Below are 19,900 nucleotides of genomic sequence, written 5' to 3' on the forward strand. Positions count from 1 at the left end.
GAACTGATATTGAAATAAAAGACTATTTGTTAGACAGAACTAGTGAGGTATAGTGATAGGCTGCACATCCTTGGAAGTGAAGCACAAGTTGAGCATTTGCCCAGCCAGGGACAAGCCCACAAGCGATGCCCTCTCCTCTCTCTCCTGTAACTAAAGCAGAATGCAGAAGCTGGTTCCAGCAGATCATCTTCCCTTCTAGCAACTACCACCAAATCCCACCGGGATGCATATTTTAGAGATGAGAACCTCTCTCATAATACACATTTTCAGAAGTTTATCAAACACAATGCAGCTTTTTAGAGAACTTCGAGAAATTGCACCTTTTTCTCATAAGCACGAGACATTTTGGCAGTGCCTATGGATTTCCCTTGTTCCTGTTTTTTTTTTTTTTTTCTTTCATCACTCTGAACACCTAAAGTTAGGAACACCACCAACAAAAACACATTAAACAGAGCATACTGGTACACAAGACAGAGGTCAATACACATGCAAGGAACTAAAGGTTAACTTTTGGCCCCAAAAGACCAAAGGGAGAACATAACATTGTGCATACATTGTTAAACTACTTTTTTTCCTGCTACCAGTAACAAGAAAAGAACAATCTTGCCCTTGTTTGTTATTTTTGCCTCATAGAAATCTCCTCACTCACCCCTATCCAAAGTTTCAGCCATACAAGAGGCTGGTCAGCATTTGGGGAGAATTCTGTCCTTGTTCAGCTGTGTGTTTGTAACTGAAACATCTTGCTATTTTTTAAGTGTCTCTTAACCCCCCAAATAAATGCATCTTTCATCTCATTTAGTTATTTAGAGGTGACAGTAGGAAATACACAGACAAATTGTCCAGCTAAGCCAATTTTTCAATAAATATTTATACAAGCAAAACTGTTCCATCTACACTGGAATGCAGAAACACTGGGTTATTTTAATAAAACTTCACAGGTTGCTCTTCAAACTACTATGCACAGGCCGACTTGCTCTACACTAAGAATATAAAATCACTTAGTTACTCACAGACTAAAGTGCAAGGAATCCCAAAGCAGTTTGATTGAAAGGTCTTATTCAAAGAGCTAAACTACCAGTGTTTTGAAGCATCTTGATGTTCACAAGCTGCAGCAAGGGAAATTCTGCCTGCACACACAGATGAAGTCTTCGGGTAGAGGTGGTTTAAGCTTAGCACAGGTTGCCCCAAGGGCAGTGGGACTGGCATCCTTGGACACACAGAATTCAAGTGGATGAGGCTTGAGCAACTTCTCCTACCCCTGAGGACAGTCCTGCTTCGGGCTGCTCTTTTGGACAGCTCTACTTCAGGCTAGAGGACCTCCTGAGGTCACTTCCAACCTAAATTGCTCTATAACCTATAAATATGGACTAGTCAGACCAAAGTATTTTTAGTACTACAGATTTTTCCAGTGTTCCCCTGATCCCCCATCCTTCCATACAGCAGCACTGGTAGGAAGATGAGAGTCTGATAAACATTGCATAAGGAATGTAAGAAAGGATTGACAGCCACATTTACGTGTAAAAAATGCATCAAAAAGGCATTAAGGTTAAATAGCTTTATTTCCTTAATTCTCTCATTGGTTGTACCATTTCATCTGAAATTTACAACAACCAGCAACAACTATTTTAAAATGAATGCTTGTTTAGGCGTTCAGGTGGCCTTTACTATAAACAACCAGAACAAAACAACAACAAAAATGCTTTATTTCCCTGACAAGCAACTAATCCTTTAAGCCACGTTCACTGTCGCTGTCCTACTTGGAAATTAGTATTGTCTCAGTACGTCGGCGCTTACATAAGTGCAAGCACTTGGGCACCTCCAGCATTCAGCAAGTTTGGCTTTCTCTAGAGAGCATCTTTTACATCTACACTTTTGTGACTGCAACCAATTGACAAAAAGGGGCAGTCCCAATTTCTACCGTTTTTCTGGGCTCATTGGATGAGTGGTTTTAAGGCAGACATGGAAAAGCTTTGGGAGAATTTCTGCCAGATTGCTTCTCCATCAAATCATTCATGACCCGTTCTTTTTTTTGGCTGCACTACCCACAACTAAATCCTACTTTTGAGGACATGGTGGAAACATGGCCATGGGAGGGCAGGCGTGATGTGGCTAGCCATGTCTATGTAAGGGCTAGATGGAAAGTGTGCGTGGGGTGAGCTGACATCACAATTTTGTCCCTGGTTCATTAAAATGTTTGAATGAAGACATTAGTGCTTGCCGGGGCTGCCCCCCTGCCAGGAAGACAGATAAACGGGCTGTCTTGCAATGACATGATATTGGCAGGTTTTAGCTACAAAGCTTCCAGGGAGACTTTGAAGACAGCGGCTGGGGCAAAGGAGATTTTAAAAGCATAGATTCGAGGTCCTTGATCTTCCTAGAGTAAGCCTCTGCTGAGTTGGGCCAATAACCTTAAGCCAAAGCCAGCCACGTCCAAACAGCTGAAGCTGGATGTGATTAATTCAAGCACAGGTTATCCAACCGATACGTGAGTATAAGAGCAGGCATTTCGAGTATTTTGATACGACAGCTTGATTAGTATCCCAGCTGCCCTCATACAATAGCTTCAAATTCTTGTTCCCACTTCTTGTTCATATCTACACGCCGGAGTCACTGCAAACACCCCTTCGCCTAGCTGCCCCGAGACAGAGCAGAAAACAAAGCTCAACAGGACGAGAAGAGGCTGGAGCCTGCATAAACGACACCAAACTCAGGGGTTTTGTGCTTTTAGCAGTGCAGACACCTCTTGCTAACTCTGCAAGGCAGAAGAAACACACAAGGATTCCCAAATCCAGTGGAGCCAAAGCCTTTCCCAGCCCAGGCTCAAACTGACCGCTCCTGGAGGGCCAGCAAAAGGAGGTTTGTCATCCTAAGGGGGATGAATCAGACCCAGACGCAAGGTATCTGATGGAAATCCAAGCCAGAAAATGTGGTGCCTTGTTGCCTTGGGTAGTTTCCCCGCTAGAATCTCTCCTTGATTTTACTTGAGCTTTAGTTTGCAATTTTAAATGAGCAAAACTCCTGTGGGAGGCAGGAGGATGAATTTCCAGAATTACATTTTAAAGCCAGCTCTAAGCGGCAGTCAGCAAAGAACTGGTTTCTAATTTTAAGCAATTTTCTGCAATTGATGATTTTTTGCCTCAATACAGTTTATTTTGCTGCAAACTGCTCAGCAAAACAGAATGATTAACTGACCTGCAGCAATTGTCTTCCCAGATTTTTGCAAATACCGATTTTTTACATAAAGACCGAATCTCGGTCTTATTTATCACAAAGCCAACTTTTCAAAAGGAAGTCAGTAAACCCAAAAAACCCAGTCAACTCTACCGGGCTGCCATTATCATCCCGAAACACTCATCCGAAAGACTTGAAAGTTACAAAAAGCTGCATCATCTCCCAGGGTCAGACAAAGTAAGAGGGATGCCAGACGGATTAAGGCGGTGCTGCTTGGGTTAGATGTCAATAGGATTAGAAAGGCCTTCGGGTTGCGGCTAGCAGGCAGACCCACGAGAAGGCACACGTCCCATCTGGGGGAGCAGCTCCGGCCCTACACGGCAGAAGATGAAAGCAGTGAGGCAGAGGAAAGATCTCAAATACACTCCTCGGCCAAAGACTAAATTTAAGGAAGTGTCAGACAAGCTAAAGGAGTCAGATTAAAATGAAAGGGAAAAAAAAAAAAAAGCTTTTGTGTCAACTCACAGAAAGGCCACTGTGTTATTCTTAAATGCACGCCTCCATCCAGGCAACAGAGCAAAATGGACAGCTGGCTAAAACCCATCCAGAAAAAAAAATAAATAAGCTCCTCGTGCATTTAACAGATGGTGGCCCAGGTTATGAAATTGGTCTTTGCTTCAAGTCTCTGAAAATAGGCTTTTAACTAAACCAAGCTACAACGTTTAAATAGCCTGAGAATACTTCTCAAATGAAAGAGAGCTAAGTGTGTATTGTAGTGCATACACTAATACTGGGAATAACACCGTGTTTCTACAGATTATATCCTAGTCTACATTTCTTGTGTCTGAAATAATCCGCATCCTCTGAAAAATGAAAAGTTTGGGGGTTACTGTCGTGTACGTCCAGCCAAATGAGAAAACAGTAATTGCAATAGCTTCATTTTGCATCACAGGGTTTGGGGTGGGGAGGAGATTTGTTTAAAATAATTCTCTGCAACTACTTTGCAAAACGTCTTTACTTTATCACACAGCACAGGAAAGAGCAAAGGTATCTGCCCCAACACAGCCCTCTTCAGCACTTCTCAAAGCCTTGCAGGGTACGGACAAGGTTTTGCATTTCATATTTTGATGTGGCAAGCTGAATGTGTGCAGAATGAAGTCCTAGCTATTTTCCATCACCTGCAGCAGAACTAAATTACAACAAGCTACCTATGACAGGTGAGTTGACAAAGTAGAGAATCACTTCAAAACAGATAAAAACCCGCAAAGCGCCTGTGAGTGTCCTAGCTACAAGCACGCCTCGCATCACCTTCACTTTGGAAAACCACACTCAGACAACCTACATCCTCCAAAAGACAATTTCAAGAAACTTCTACTCAAATCTGGGCTTAAGAAGCAATTCTGTACATTTTTAGATGTCCTCCAAGTACCCACACAATTAATAAGTTGGGTGACAAACGTCTCAGACCTTTATTATAAAATCACAGCAACTCCAGCTTCTGTAGCCTAGAGAAGATGTGCACATCGGAGTGGACAAAAACCTTCTTCCCCCAAGTCTTCACTGACATTTTTGCTTCACACTGGTGACACGCCAAGCTAGGTTATTAGTTATTTACCCCCCCCTTCTGGACCTGCTCTAACAGCCCCACATCCTTCTGGTGCTGAGGTTCTCGTGGTTATTTTCCCTTCTACTCATTAGAGAAAGCAATCTGCTCGTCTGCTTGATTACAAAGCTCCAGGAAGGAAGAAACAGCATTAATTCTTGAGTTTTATTTCCCTAAAGGAAAAAAAAAAAAGCACAGAGCCACCAAACCCGAAGTGTTTCAGCAGAACGGCCCCTGCTTGGTGGCCACCTGACAAATGCTTGGAGCCACAGTCACGGAGAAGTAGATAATTCCCCAGAAAAATAAACCCCTAAAAATTAACATTGAATAGAGCATTATGCACGTTCTACTCAGAGAATATGTTACCGCTAACCTAAAAATAAATAATTCATCAGTCTTCAAAAAGGAGGGAAGGAATCAAACAAGGAGATACACATGTGTGGATTTGGCACTACAATGCTTTCCAAGGCACCGAAATCCAAAACTAGGGCACGGCTTTATCCCCCAGATCATTTTCAGCTTAGTTTGAACAATAAAAGTCTTTTGAATAAACTGCCTGCATTCAACAATCATGCTACACGCATCCCCAAACACCAGACACAAATGTAAGAGCTCGTGTCTCCACAGCAGAAAACAGATGGACTTGAAGGAAAGGACATGCCTGTGGGCTGCTACTTCTGCTTTGGTCTTCGGGGCACAAGACAGCAGGTAGAGCATTGCTTCCCATCCATGCCGCGTGCTAGAGCTTTCAAAGGAACACTGTAAATACTTCAGCAAAGCCTCCTGGCTCTTCAGGTCAAGTATTATTTCCAGGGTTCCCGAAATAGCAGTTCTAATTCGCAAATTTTTGATTGATCCCTCGGTAATGAAATCTAGCCATCCAAAAGAGGTCTGCCAGAAGCCCGAGCCCAGCGATTAGTCTTGTCATACGGATGGAGGCTATATTTAGATGAGTGCCTATTTAGGTAGGCACTATATAAAGACTCCTCCACTCCCTATGAAATTCCTCCAAAAATGAAGCGCCGCTGCAAATCCCAGGCACTGCCTTCTAGCACACGCACAGCAATGCGTCTTGTCTCAGCACTCGTGACGTAGCTTGGGCACGTCAAGGCTTTCTTCTTCTCCAAATACTACAACTACTTATGCTGGAAAGGCTTTACGTACGGTCATTGGGATTCTACTGGACATGTTTTTGAAAAAAACAGAACTAAACAAGTGTTTCAAGGATTAAACTGGGCCAAGAGCAAAGTGCTAATATGAGACACAGCACAAGGGCTTCATTCACACTGTGACTTAACTTTCACAATGCACAACTCTCAAAAGCAGCCCTCCAAAACAGAAACGTACCATGTACTCCTCAAGTCATAGGAAAGAAGTTTAGTATACAACAGAAATCTTGCTAGGGAAGTGATAAAGTTTTCCGTATTCGTACATTACGTAATGCTGAAAAACCTTCATTATTTAACCACGTATGCATTAATTTCCAAGCTACTCTTTCTCTTCTGCTCTGAGGATATGAAATATCTTGCAAACATTTCAGGCCAAGTGTCAAGAGAGACCCGTCAAGCTCCAAAGAGTGAGCTGCTTTCATTTAATCTAGCATCAAAAAAAAATTGTGAATTTCAGAGACTATTATAAAATCTTCAGTATCATTAAAACAAATTTGTACAGATATCTTTTTTTTTCTCCTGCCACACAAGCATGATTACACTCTTATGTACTGAAGACATATTGCATTTCTGCTGGGATATTTGGCGTAGACCATTCAAGTCCAATTTTATACCACAAATTACAAAGCTGATGGATCAGACTTCTGACAATTTTCAAGATTAACCCAGTAGCGTGCAAATTCTTGTTTGATAACTTAAATTACTTTTAAATTCATTGTAATACCATGTCTCAGCTTCCTTTTTTTTTTTTTTTTTTTTTTTAAAGGAGTATTTCTTCTGTGCTAAAAGGAAGGAAATGGAGTTTGAATACTGGAAAACTTCTTTTCTAGCACTGTACTCACAACCATGGATACAAAAGTTATTGTAGGAAGTAACAGAAGCAGTGGAAGTGTGATTTACTGTAAAAAAAAAAAAAGTTTATTGATTGTGAAGCATTACTTAATGGACACGAGCTAGGAAAAGGCAGCCTACCAACCAAACAATATGAAATTGTTGCAAACAGGACTGCAGAGCCCCAGCAGCTCCAATGAGTTACCTGAACACACGCCTCTGGTGCTGCTTTCAGGTGTTGTGAAGTCCCCATACACTGCAGCTGCTCCTCCACAAGGGCACAGGTCTCCCCCACACATGGGGCTGTCTGGACACATCCATCAACACGTGCTAAATGGCACTAATGCCACAATGAGGCAAATTCTTCAAGTGGTGGAAACCTTACTGCCTTAGAGACTGGATTTGGTAACGCTAGAGTCACTTTTACCAAAAGGTGGGAGAACACTTACACATTTTTCCACCCAAAGTAACGTACTCTATTATCTTTCTCCGTTCAGCACCGATACTGAAAATGCAAATGCAAGTTAAGGGATGGGTTTGGGCACACTGGTCTGTGTTCGGCATGCAACAGGTAGGTGAGGATGCCCATCAGAAAACTGCTCTCACCTGACACATTAAAAGCAGTACGTACTGGAATTTAATCGCTAAGAGTACAACCCTATGCATGGTAAGAATAAAAATCATGAGTTGGTTGCTGGCCAGCATGCTTGCATGGCAAACTACTGCCCATAAACAGGCTTTTACACTGTGGTGTGCACTGCCTCTGAGCTCACTGCTAGAAGGTTGTGTAGTTGTGATTTGGCTCCCCTCTGCGCTGCTCTCAGCTGCTCCCACCACCCATCCTACCAGCTACCACAGCAGCTCAAAATGCCTACAACACCAAGCACGTGCCATCTTCTGCAGCAACCCAGCCAGAACGGTTTCTAACAGCTCAAAACGCTTCCTCTTCCCTATCCAAACAGCCCGAGGGACACTCTAGGGTTAGCCAATTCAGCTTCTGGCAGAGCACAGCGAAACAACTGCTGTCTTTCCCCCAAAGTTAAAGACAGAACAAAAACGGGAGGTTACTTCCTGTAAGACTCTGAAAAAAAATATTTTTGTAGATGAAATTTAGATTACCACAACAAATAGTTATGGTTCCTCCTGAAAACTGCACCACAGTTTTCATAATGTTGTACATCTGATTTCGCGAGAAAAACTATACAAAGACTGCAGAAAATGATGGATTTATTCAGGAATAATCTGTATCTTAGGCCTCCTGCAGAGCAACATTTAGCAAAAGATAAGAACTATGAAACTATACTGTTGATGGCAAAAAAGACCAAAACCTTAAATGATCTCCCTGTTAAGAACAGTAATTTTCTTTCCCTCTGGGCTTCACCTCTATATGCTGAGAACTAGAAGATAAAACAAAAGCAGGGTTTTAGTTTTTTTGGCAGAAGATAACAAAGGGAAAGAAAATATCTCCTAACCACATGCTTATTATAAATAAAATACATAACCTAGGATTTTTTTTTTTTAAGGCATCAAAGTCAGGACTGATATGCAGCAGCAGAATCAGCTGCAAAGGCAGGAAAGTATTTACCTTCACTCCACCTTATCTGGCATTACTCAGCACTCTTTAACTACTCACTCAGGCAAATTTCAAACCCAGCTGAAGAAAAAGCAAGCACCAACCAGCACATCTGCAGATAAAGGCACTGACCGATAATCACCCCTTTCTCCGTGGATAAGTCTAGCAGCCTTTCCTACATGTTGTTTTCTAAAAAGAAACTTACAGAAATCAAGGGAGAAATTAAGAATGAAACTAAAATCTCACATCACTGAACACAGGGAAGTGCTGCATATCACAGAAGTCTCAAGGTGAATTCGGACTTCTCATCCAAAACATGTTAGAGCAGCGCAAAACAGCAAGGCACTGATCCAGGCTTTGCAAAAGGAGTTGGTGCTGAATAGGAAAGGGATACTGCGATGGAGAGATGCACACGGTTCTCGAAGAAGAGATGATTATCCATTTATGCAACAGGATAAATAAATAGTTAAATTTGATGGTTTAACAACCAGTGGGCAGCTAAGCACCACCATCCCATGCTCTGCCATCTTGATCCTGGTATTTATACTTCTGTATTTCATTTCAGAAGTGGGACAGTTCTCTCCTAATGCCAGTTTTCCGTGTATGACATAATTAGCACTACAGTAACTACACCATACAGTTTATTATGCACATTTTGCCGGCGTTATCCGCTTAAAACACAAATTGAAAAAGACAACTCAGCTTAGAAGCGCTAGCCTCCTTCTGGAAAGAGTTTTACACCCTTTATAGCCGACTGAGGGAAAGAGAGAAGGCACACAGAAGTCCCAGCACCCCAGCAGACGTGAGTGGTGAGAGTTCCCTGCAGAACTGTGTGCTTCAAGCCTCCTTTTTTACAACAAAGGTGAAATGAAGGTGAAAAAGCAAGCTTGGAGGTCCCCCCGACCCCCACTTTCATGGATATCCCTGCTAGCAAGGCAGCACTGAGCCCATCACTGCAGAAGCATACTCCTCTTCTACCCTTGATAAGGGCACCACTTCCAAGCTACAACAATTCTGCAATACGCGCTGCCACCTTCCCCAGACCCCTCACTGCGATCCCACTGGAGTTCACCTAGCATCTCAGCCACTGCAATGGATATTTTAAACTCCCAAATAATTTCAAGCATATGGAACTGGAAATGAAAGATCCCCATTTCCAGATTTGTATGAAAGCTGGATTCTTATGGAACTGTACTGGCCAGAAGCAACCAGCAGACAGAAACGTTGCACTCTCTCTTTGACACGAGCACCTGGTCACTTTGCCATTACTCATGAAAAGAGGATCCTGAAGATCCTACATGGCTTGGTAATAAGCTGTTTTCTTGGTGCCAGGATCTGACATATTACATCCTGAAGCTTTGTTCCGGTGTCTAGATGGCTAGAAATACTCATTAGTGTCGTTTGGAAAAAACCTTCTCTTCCTCAGTATTTCACATTTGAAGGGGACTGGCTGAAACTCACCTAAAACAGTTACCAAACCTTCAAAGCCAGTTGCTAAAACAGCGTTTCTTAGAAACCGCCAGCACAAAGGATACACATTACAGCATACTTGGGTAGAAAACCTACCAACATTCAAGTCAAATAGGATACATTTTTATGGCCTAAGGTAACACGCCTGGCAAGCGCCAGCTTATGAGCACGGGCTTCCTGACTGCGGGTACGGGCAAACTACAAGGACTCAAAGAGGTATTGCCACACCATCCGTGTAAAGGGGAAAGCAGGGCACATCCGTAGCTGTTCAGGAGAGGGGCTAAACCACTGACCCCACTGTTCCCACCATGCTAACCAGCGACAGCCTCTGGCAGAGTTTTACCCCCTGTGCTCCCCACACTGTATGACCAACAGCCAGTCCCAGCCCTACACTTAGCAAGCCAGAAAATTAAAGCAAGTGAGAGCTTTGGAAGCCTTCGTAACAGACAGCACAGCGCTCTGTTGGGAGAACAGCTTTTTAGTCATCCTTACAAACATATGATTATCCTGCTCTGCCCTGCGCTGGTGTGGCCTCACATCAAGTACTGTGTGAGGTTTTGGGTGGCACGCTAAAAGAAGGACATAAAACTATCAGAGAGCACACAAAGGATGGCTATGAAGGTGGTGAAGGGTCCAGAGGGGAAGATATATATGAGGAACAGCTGAGGTCCCTTGGTTTGCTCAGCCCCGAGCAGAGCAGGCTGAGGGGAGGCCTCATGGCGGCCTGCAGCTCCCTCACGAGGGGAGCGGAGGGGCAGGCGCTGAGCTCTGCTCTCTGGGGACAGCGACAGGACCCGAGGGAACGGCATGGAGCTGGGACAGGGGAGGGTCAGGCTGGGGGTTAGGGAAAGGGTCTGCACCCAGAGGGTGCTCGGGCACTGGGACAGGCTCCCCAGGGCAGTGGTCACAGCACTGAGCCTGCTGGAGTTGTTGAAGTGCTTGAACAGCGCTCTCAGACACATGGTTTGGTTTTGGGGTGGTCCTCTGTGGAGCCAGGAGTTTGGACTCCATGACTCCTGTACTCCCTTCTAGCTCAGGATCTGCTATGATCCTACACAGTAAGATATGACACTCATCACCACTGACATGCTATAATACAGCTATCGGAAGCTACTAATTGTGTGTGATTTTACACTAATTCCAGTATTAGGGAATCATACTGAACTAGTGAATGGGGATTTCCCCTTCCCCCACTTTAAATCTTTCAATAAAGCTTTCTGTAAGTTTTGAGTTTATTTCCAGAAATACCTGCGCAAATACAAACCCCTGAAACAAGTGAGCCCAATGAAGTCTGTTTCCATTGGGGATCAGTGCTTCAAAAATAAGAGCTAAGCTCTTGTTAGCCCACCCCATGACCGTTATATCTAACGTGCTCGTACTGATTAAAAGTATATTCACGCACAGCCAAAGCGACAAATATTCAGATTGGATACATCCTAAGCAATGTGTTGTACATCAATTACAACCATGGAATGCTACTCCAAGAATTAAGTTTAGTTTTATGTTCATACAAATAAGACCTCTATAATCAAAAAAATGATACTAAAAAAATGCTGCAACGAGGTATTACAGGCTTTTAAGAAGTACACGGCCTTCTAGCCAGCCACTTACAGTATCTGACAGATAAGCATGTCTGAAGAATGTTGGACAGTATTTTATCTTAAAGGAAATACTGTGAAGTGCAACTATCTTCGAATAATTATGTTGAAGTAACATAATCTAAAATAACTTTCCTGAGGCTTACTAACACACACCACATATATCCACAAGCAGACTGACACTAATCTACTTTTAAAAAGGCGATTTTTAAATTTATACCCCCAGCTATGGAAGGTTTTTGATTAACACTGAACTTCACTATTTTATCACTAGTCCATTATTTCCTTACATTCAAAACATGCGCCAGATCCCAGAGCCAGATTCAGTAGTACCCTCTAGAATATATGGTAAGTATCAGGAACAGATTATAATGCCGTGGATCTCTGCCAGACCACGAAATATTACCGTATCGTAACTCCACTGAGGAGATAGCAACCAATGCTACAACACAGGACTTTGAAGTACGATTATTTTTGAGATGAAACACTTCGTTCTCTTCAGTCCCTGAAAGAGAAGTCACATTTAGTTTCCTTGTGTTTATTTTGAAGTTGGGACTGCACTTTTATCAAGTGCTCCAAGTTTCTTACGCAACGCGAAACAACGCGTGTTGCGTAACGAAGATCACAGCAAAGCTTCCACACGAGCTCAGGACACCACTTTATGAAAAATAAATTAAAAAATAAATAATAAGGAGGGGAAGGAAAAGGAGCTAAGCATTCATTCCCAGGCAAACTGCCCATCGATTTGTAGATTCAAGTCCAGATCCTCAGCTTCAGCTAGAATGCTCCAGCACACGGCCACCTTGGCTTCTCAGCAGCGGTGCAGGCCACTGACAGAAATCAGATCCCACTGAGGCCCTGAGCTGGTGTTTTGGTGGTTGAACAAACCCATCAAATCACAGGCAGGAGCCTACTTGGCTAATTTGTATGGATACACACAACTCAAGGAGCTCCTTGCTTGTTTCTGTCTCCATAACAACAGTATTATGGAATAAAATCTCAGCTCAACACTGCCACAAAGTCTCCTTTTAATGGAAAACTCAATCACACAAATAGGTTTCATTTAAGAACAGACAACAACAAACACACAAACCCCCAAATGTGGGCCCTGCCACCGGCAAGCTATTTTCAGATGTCTTTAGCAGAAAAGCAGAAAAGTTACAAGACACCAATGGCAGTGTCACAACTCTGCAATCAGCTGAATCTGCACTTCACAAAGTTTCTAGCTGTGGAAAATGCACACCAACCACACTTCCAAGCCAGATTTCAACACACTTGCGGAGTCTTAACACACACAGAAGGGTCTTCACAGCAGCTGCTTTCCGAGCAGCAACTAATTTAGCCTCTGTTCAGGAGCTAACCACAATCTCTATTACTGACTGCAAAATACCCCAATTTCCACAGATATGTCAGAATATTCAAAAGCAACAATGCGTAAGTATTTCTGCAGGACTATACATTGTAGGCCTGGTATTCCTACAGGTCAGAAGGTCTTCACTTGTTCTTTTAACATTGCCCCCCAAATTAAAGACCTAAATAATTGTCTCTACGTTCTTAGAAAGCCCGTTTCACAAGTTATCACACTCAACAAGTTTCCTTTCAAATACAAAAAACATAGTATTGAAGCACAGAAAGCTATTTGCAGAACCTCAACTGATGTCTCCATCTTATTTTAATGTTTTAATTTTTGTGGGTTGTTGATTTTTCATTTTCCTCCAGTATCATTTCCTCAATATCGTAGCTTGCAATAGTCAATGGCACATCTGTGAATTTGTATTTCTTTGGAGGTATACCCAGTGAAAAATGATCTACTCCTCGCTTTAAGATATTCTGCAAAGTCTGTATATCAGACACCATCAAAATGAATAAAGCTGTCCTTCTAGCAGAGTTCATAGGGTAATTTTTAACAGTAATTCAATTGTTATTATTAACTGCTAACTGAAAACCGGAGCTCTAAATTAAGCTAAAACTGGTGAAGAGCTGGGGTCTTGAAGTTCAGATCTGACACGACAGCAGCGACATTAAAATTGCTCATTGACATTCTGCTCACCTCTGACGGCTTCTAAAATGAAAGCATCTCCCTCAGTCACAGCCCTGTAATAACTATGGGGAGCTGAAGTTTATGCATGCAAAATTGTGGCAGGGAAGGCTCGCTCCTTCTGTGGGCTCGGTTAATTGCTGCAAGACACACACAACATCGAGAAGAGTATTGATCTGCAGCTCGGCCTGGCCCCGTACTTGGGCTGAGAAATAACCAAGTCAGTGGACCCAGTACTGTACGAAGCAAGGGCTGAAAATAAGCCATCCGATCACTTCCACATAAAACCACAAGAATGATTAGTCACATTCCAGATATTTCTGGATTCCTGCAAAGTAGAGTAGCACTCGGGCTGAGTCACAACTGAGCTCTCCTTTCTGCTCAGGATTGCATAAGCATATGCAGGGACATCACCAAAAGTTTGCATTTTGACTTCTACTCAGAACTGATGCCGAGTGACCAGAACTATCCAACAAGTAAATCCCGCCTGGTGCAGATACCGTGACCGCGGCCTCTGACGTTCACAGAAGTCATCCTTAGAAAGGACTGGGAGTTAAAAACAGAAAAGCTTGCCCTTAGTCACTCTGTTTACAGTACCATAAAAGCCGTGCCTATCAAGTCTGCTGCAAGGGCGGTATCCAGACTGGCTGATCTCCTACCACAGCCTTAGGCCAAGCCAAGGAAGAGAGCCATGGGCCTTGAACGATCTCAAACAAAATACCAATGGGGCAAAGTTAAGTTTAGATACGCACAAACAGCAGTCACACACTGAGGTGAAAAGCAGGCTACAGGTACCTGACGTTGGCCCTAACTCCGCATCCCCGACTTGTCCCCACTCGGGCCCTGACCTCGCTGTCAGCATTCCTCAGATGAATTCTGGCAACTGTGTTGGTTTTTGGTTTTAAATGTGTCGAATTCAACATTCCTTTTGCTACAACCAGATACTGAGTATTTGTGTTTTTTTTTTTTTTGTCTTTTAGTCCTGCTGAAACCTGCCAGCAGCTACTACTGGCTTCCAGCAATCCAACAAGGGAAGCCTCAAATGGCCCTCAGCACCCGTTTCCTCCACTATTTCATGGGATCAGACAACAAAAGCAGAGCCAAACAAATCTGTAACCACCCAGAGGTTACAGCTACCTGCCCCTGAATAAAATGAAGGCCATACAAACACTGTTAGCCCCCTGAGTTCTTCATGAGGGTATGCGGAAAGGCTACCAGGGATGTAACAAGTTTCAAAACAAAGAAAAGGTATCTACCGAAGGCAGAAGGAAAAGCAGTCAAAACAGAACCGAGATGCGTGGCTTTTTACATTTTGTTCCAATACATTAACATGCTAAGAGCAAACAAAGCATTTTCTTTCTATGTTCAAAGCATATTGTAGTGATAAAGGACTTATTATTCATAGATGAAAGAATTATTTAGACTGGATGACGGACGATAAAACTCAGCTGCCATACCACCAGCTACTCCTCCGAGCCCCTGCTGCCTGAGCCCCATTCCAGGACGTCACCATTGCCGTACTGCTTGTAGGATCAGCTAGAAGTCCATCCTGTTCCTCTGTTAGCCTCCTCCAAAATGGATTTTATTGTATAAATGACACACAAATGTGACAAGTTACGCTGTTCATCGTCATTCTGCACTAAACTTCCTAAAAGGGCACATGTACACACATTGTCACTAAAGATAGTGACACTAACAAGATGAACTGAGCACAGTTCGTTAGTCTTCCTCCACCTATTGCCCTCGTCTAATATTGTTCACGTACGTCAGGATTTTAGGCCGTGAACCCCACGGTCTTGCATGTCTACAACTGTCTATCACCAAACATTCAGTTTTATTAAAAAGATCTCTGACATAAAACCTACATCTCTTAAATTCAGCATACAGATTCAATAGTTGTACATAACAGAAGTGAAAACCTTCAACTGTTGGAGAGATTTGAGCACTCAACGCCACCCAAAAAAAAAAGAAAAGAAAACACCACGGGCCAAATACATTACACTTGATTACTACTCGACACAAAAAGAATTTGAAATTCGATATCCTAGAGGGCATGCAAAGAACTGCACAGGAAGGAAGTGCTGGCAGAGCCTTCCCGTACCTAAATAAAATGCACCAATACAGGAAAAGGCAGGCAGCATAATAGTCACACAGGCCCCTTACTGTGAACTTCCAAGACCCCCGAAGAACTATATGTGTAGGGGGAGGCATGGTAGGGCCACACAATGGAGAGATTCAGCTTCCCAGATTGTACTGATAACTCCACCAAAATAAAGGGGGTTGTTCAACTGAGCAGCAACTGCTGGGCTGGGCCTAGTGGTGGTGGTGGTTTTTGGTGTGGTTTTTTATTTTTTTAATAAATCGCTTTCTTTGATATAGTCAGCTACAGTTTTTAAACAAGTAGCAAACCATTTTCATTCGATTAACTTAAAAAAAAAAAAAAACATAGCATCATTGACTGCAAGTCCATAAAGCAACCTCACGTCTCCTCGTTGTTGGAAAAGAAAACTTGCCAACAGCTCTGCTGTCATTCACTCCAACCGGAGCTGCTACCAGATGGCAAAACCAACAAGTTATCTGATGAAATCATTCAACGTATTCAAATACCCTGGCCGCCACAAGTGCCAGTAATTATCAAGGAAATAAACAAAATTAAGCTGTAGAAATGCAGAATGGCCTAGTCCTCAATAAGTAAAGAACCTACACGAGTACGGAGGTCAGTATTGGCAGGTTTCATTCCAGGAGGGGAGGACAGCCTGTAAGCAGCACGGATTGCTAAGGAATAATGCAACACAAACTGACAATGCCCGGAATGTGGTGTGTCACCATCCAGTTTATTATTGGAATGCAAATGATAAAGTACTTATGGTAATTACTTCAGAAGTGATGTTGAAAGGGTTAGCAGGTAAAATCTGCTGGAGCTTTGGGAAGAAGTCAACCAAGCATCAGAGAAGAGAAGGCCGGATCAAGTTGTGTCTACCCAGCAGCACAAAGCTTGCTGAAGATTTGATAATTCGCTAGGAAATTATCTATAGCAGGTCCTTGATGTTTCCAAGGCAGGACAGGAAGGCTGCGTTTTAAGAAGCATCAATTATAATAGTTTTACTGTTATTATGAGAGGGTTAGTTCATGAATCTGACAAACACTTTGAAACGCAATTATTATAATACTTGAGCAATTCAGAGCAGATTTAGGAAACGTGATGGAGCCTTCGTAATGTGACATCCCCCCACAGCAATGCCAGCTCGTACAGAAATGGGGAATATTTTTTTTTTGTAGATGCAAATTACAGAGTGGGTGGATAAGAGAAATGCAAACTGCAAAATCATACAGTAAATAAAAACATATATAAACAAGGTGACAGCCTGGTAAGTGCTCCTCTTTAAAGAGCAATCAAATAACAATCCCATTTTCCTTCCTGGACAAGCTCCTTTGAAATAAGGAGGACGGTGATAAAGAGACCCAAAATGAGTTTCCGAGTGCTCTTTCTACAAATTAAATTATTGATTGTGTTTAGCGATTTGAATTTCTACAACACACTTCAGACCTGAAGAAACTGCCGCTAATAACGCCGTAACTCAGCAGAACGATCCCGAGACAGAGCCGAACACATCCGTCCCTCCAGTTAAATGATACTGGCATTGGTGACATCTTCATCCAAATGTCTTTGTAATGACTCAATATTTAAACATCGCTCTGCCTAACAAGCTTCTTCCTGACTCGGGGAAGCAGAGCATCTCCAGGCCTCGGTATCCCTGCCGGCAGCATCCTCATTACATCACAACTACGGGAAGAAAGAGTTGCAAGAGGAACGAGCTGCGAGTTCACCTCTGGAGATCCGTGTATTGTTATAAAATGGAGTCCTCCGACACGACGAGCGTAGTGGCAGCACCACGACTGCCCGGCAGGCAGGACGGAGGAGAGCCGTGGAGGTGGCACCGCGCTCAGCCCAGGGTAAGAGGAAAGAAGAGCTTCGTGTCACAGCCACGGGGCTCCTCCAGGCAGCTCTGGGAGATGTGCTTCCAGCTCTGCGCAGCTGAGGAGGGGACTTCTGCCATGCAGAGGCAGACAAGTGCAAAAAAGAAGGGGTTTCAGAGTGTTCTCACGGTCAGAGACCCCAAAAAGACACGTATGGAACTAAACAACTGAAAGGATTTAAACACGGGGGCAGCAGCCTCGTCACCACCTTTTCTCCCATAAAGACAAAATATATTTTTAGTATTTAGGTAGGGGGGTGGGGAATCTTAAAGCTGTGCCTGACCACCCTCTGTATCTCACTGGTTCTGCTCTTTTGGCAAAACCCGCTCATCTTCCCTGCAGTAGAAAAGCTGTGAATTAAACAATGAAATTAAGCAACTAGCACGATTTCAATAGCCTGTTTGTCCTACATATGCACCACTAATTGCGTATCGATGGCTGAAACGAGGCTCAGTTTCTCTATCACCACCGCCACGGCAGCTCACACTCACAAAACAGAATTTCATCCCGAAAATAAAACGCACAGCCCCGGCTGCTGCTGTCAAAGTGCCTTTAAACGCAAACAATCACGGGGGGGGGGAGGGAAGTGAAAATGTTTTGCCGTAAGAATAAAGAGCCAGCATATCAAACCACTGCCACAACTTTTTTTTTTTTTCCGCTCAGCTAAGTGATTTATGGAAATACAGGCAAATCGGTGCAGCCCTGCTGAGCAGAAAGGTTACCTAACAGACCCGATCGCCCTCCCTTCACGCCTAGCTGTGCCTTCCTATTTTAAATGTACCCGCACGGGCTGAAGTACAGTCCGCCATAAGAAGTGCAAGGAGTGCCCTTGAAAAACGTCCAGATTGCAGCTAGTGCACAAAGGCTCTCCCTGTGCAAACAGGGCACGAGAATTCCTTTCTCCCTCTTGACCCGGCATCAGGTGAGGGGATTAACTTCCCAGCAGCATCAGAAGGCACGGCGTCGGTAAGAAACGAGCAAAGTTTGGGAGCCGAAAAAGAAGGCTGAGAATCAATTTCACAGCTGGTTTAGGGGAGGGGGAAAAAAGAAATGGCTTGGGTAAAGCAGTCTGGATGCTCTGCTTTGAATTTCTCTTCCCCAAAAGAGTGGTGGGCAAGGCTGAAGAGCACTGCTGGAGCAGGCAGGCAGGAGCAGCCGGAGATGAACTGCCAGCGCCAGGAGACCGGGCGGCATCCACACTTGCCTGGCCACACGGCAGACGACACTGCAGATTTCCCCTCCGCTCCCCAAAATCAAAGCCGAACCAGCATCGGGGATGGGAGGGGAGGAATTATTAACCGGGAACTTTTTGTTCCTTAAATACGCCACCGAGATTTTTCACACCCCCCCCTCCCCTTCCCACACCCCTCTCCTTTCCATCCCCTTCTGCCAAAAGAGGCCTTGGGGGGGGGGGGGGACGCCAGGACTCACCATATCAGCCGGGACTCCGCTGGACATCTTGAGCTCCCTCCGAAAAACCGATTTTAAATTAAAAAATAATAAAAATTAAAAAATAAAAAAATAGACGTAAAGGCAGCAAAGGTTCTCGTCACCACCGGCGGTGCCAGGTAGGGCCGGCAGGACCGCAGGGCGACATGGGCTGCGTGCGGGGCTCCTTCTGCCCGCACACCCCCTTTTTCTTGCCTTCCTTCCCTCCCTCCCTCCCCCCCCACGCCTTCCTCGCTCTCCCTGCTCTTCTTCCTTCTCCCCCGCCGGATAACGACGGGGTGATTCACGGCCAGGGCTGCCGCGGCCCGGCCGCCTCCTTCATTAGCGCCGCGGACACCCAGCGGGGCGGGCAGCTCCTGCGGTGGGGGGGGGGGGGGGGAGTCCAGCTGGGTCCTGAGGGGATAAAGCCGGATCCCGGGGGGTTAAATCGAGCCGGATCCGCGGGGCCGAGCTGGATCCCGGGGGGTCACCGCCAGCCCGATCCCCTCAGCGCTCCGCGGGGACCCTGAGGGGCGTCCAACGGCCGCCGCCTCGCCTCGCCTCAGCGCTGCGCTCGCATCGCCTCCTCCTCTTCCTCCTCCTCCTCCTCCTCCTCCTCAGCCCTCCCTCTCTCCCCCGCCTCTCCCCCCTTCCTCCTTTCCCTCCTCCCTCTCTCTCTCAGCAGCCGGGGGTGCCGCTCCCTCAGCGCGCTGCCCGCCCGCGGCCGCCCCCCGCCATCTTCGCCTCACGGCGCCAACATGGCGGCGGCGGCCGGGCCCGGACAGGGGGCGCGGGGGGGGGGGAGGAGGGGGGACACCGACCCCCCCCCCTCCTTCTTCTTCACCCCCCCCCCAATCACGCGCCGCGGCGCCGCGCGGCATCATGGGACTTGTAGGCGGGCGGGCGGGGCCTCCGCCTCATGGCCCCGCCCCTCTCCTTAGCAACCGTTGCTAGGGCGGTAGATTATAATTAATCATGATCGCTATTTCATATATATACAAATAAATTATTCCATTTTCCATCCCATATTAACAAATCGAA

At 44.8% G+C, this 19,900-nt stretch overlaps 1 protein-coding gene across 1 annotated transcript in view; it reads right to left on the bottom strand.

Annotated features, from left to right (window-relative positions):
- UBL3 (ubiquitin like 3) overlaps positions 1–19,463 on the bottom strand; it is a 53,200-nt gene extending 33,737 nt beyond the window's left edge. Inside the window, exon 1 of the mRNA XM_082751936.1 lies at positions 18,863–19,463. Coding sequence (XP_082608062.1) covers positions 18,863–18,889 — 27 coding nt within the window. The 5' untranslated portion in view covers positions 18,890–19,463. The remainder of the gene's footprint in view (positions 1–18,862) is intronic.
- Between the last annotated feature and the right edge of the window lie 437 nt (positions 19,464–19,900).

Source organism: Aythya marila, assembly GCF_965140915.1.
Source record: "Aythya marila genome assembly, chromosome: 1".
NCBI lineage: Eukaryota > Metazoa > Chordata > Aves > Anseriformes > Anatidae > Aythya > Aythya marila.